The sequence below is a fragment of the Salpingoeca rosetta genome (assembly GCF_000188695.1).
Source record: "Salpingoeca rosetta unplaced genomic scaffold supercont1.8, whole genome shotgun sequence".
Lineage (NCBI taxonomy): Eukaryota > Choanoflagellata > Craspedida > Salpingoecidae > Salpingoeca > Salpingoeca rosetta.
In genome coordinates, this window is record NW_004754926.1 from 1,392,541 (window position 1) to 1,394,005 (window position 1,465).

Below are 1,465 nucleotides of genomic sequence, written 5' to 3' on the forward strand. Positions count from 1 at the left end.
TGGCCTACAACACCAGCTTCCACCCAACCGTCGGCAACACGCCGTACTTCCTGCGGTTCGGCTGCGAGCCTCCGACCAGCGTCACCAGCATCCTGTCCGACATACCCGAAGACGTGTCCGGCCACATGGTGGACGTGTTGAGCGCCCTGCACCAGGCTCACGCCCGCGCCAAGGAGCTGCTGGCGGATGCGACGCAGGCCCGCGAGGAGCTCAACCAGCACAAGGCCGATAAGTACAAGGAGTTCAAGGCTGGCGACCTTGTGCTTCTCCATGTGCCGCGCGTCCCGACCGGCGCAAAGCTCAAACGGGGCAAGCCCTGGCGCGGGCCCTTCAAGGTTGCCAAGAAGAACTCCGCCGTCAACTACACCATCGTGCCGAACTTACAACAGATTATGAGACCCAGCTCAATTAGCGCAGACGGCATCAAGGTCTTCGCTGGCGCTGAGCAGGATGCCAACCTCTTCTTCATCACCGTCGAGGCCAAGCTCATCGCCGCTGGCATCGACGCTGGTGTTGTGAGGCGTGTGTGGTCATGCCTTTCACTGGCATGCTCATCGTTTGATGTACATGTTTGAATTACCCCGCTGCTTTGGTTTTCAACATCTCTGTATGTCGTGTCGCGGTCTTGTGGGGATTTCCCCACAAGGCTGCTGTGTGCTTGTTGGTGTCGACTTTCCTTCCATATCTTGGCAGATTTTCCTCTTGTTGTTCTTGAGCTGAGTTGTTCCACGCGAGTCACCGTTCGCTTGTGCTTGTGGTGTTCCTGCTGCACACGTTCGTGTGCCTGTTCCCTGCGCTTGCTGCCCGTCTCTTCTGCCTCCGGGCCCGTCTGCTCTCCCCTCCTTGCACATTAAACCCACACACGCACTTCCCCTTAACATTTGGTGATCATTGAGCCCTGTCTCTCCTTCTGTCGATGGTGCGATCCGTTCGTTTGTTTGTGTGCATTGAGCTCCGTTGTTCTGCATCAAGCGCCTCCGCTTTCACTTGTGTCTCTCTTGCTCTCTCTGGCTCCCTCTTGCTCTGTTCTGTTCAGCTGCAGGTATGACTGTTGGAACACGTTCTTCTACGGCCCAACCACGTCGCACCCCCAAGGTGCCGAATCCGAGCGAGGAGGATGAGGACGCCTTCGAGGACGCTTCGTCGGCGCCCGCATCTTCGACAGCCGCAACACCACGCACGCCGCAGAGCGTCCCTGCGTCCGCAGCACGCTTGCCCATCGATAAGATGGCAGGTTTTAAGTGCTCGGACGTCACACGCTGGGTGCGTCGGTTCAAGACGTTGTGCGCTGCTGTTGGCGCGCACCCTGGTCGCGTGCTTCCACTCTACGTCTCCGCTGAGGTCCTCGACATGTTGCTCGACAGTGACGTTGACCTCGATGACTTTGAGGCGGTTGCTGCCCTCCTAGAGCGCACCTACGGTGTGCAGAAGACCTCCTGTCTCTGCGACGCCGGCTGCAGACCAG

General features: G+C 58.7%; 1 protein-coding gene across 1 annotated transcript in view; it reads left to right on the forward strand.

Annotated features, from left to right (window-relative positions):
- The window catches only part of PTSG_12079 (uncharacterized protein), a gene marked incomplete at both ends in the record, with an annotated part of 7,849 nt that overhangs the window by 2,029 nt on the left and 4,355 nt on the right, over positions 1-1,465 (forward strand). The window contains 2 exons of the mRNA XM_004995450.1: positions 69-515; positions 1,096-1,420. Coding sequence (XP_004995507.1) covers positions 69-515; positions 1,096-1,420 — 772 coding nt within the window. The remainder of the gene's footprint in view (positions 1-68; positions 516-1,095; positions 1,421-1,465) is intronic.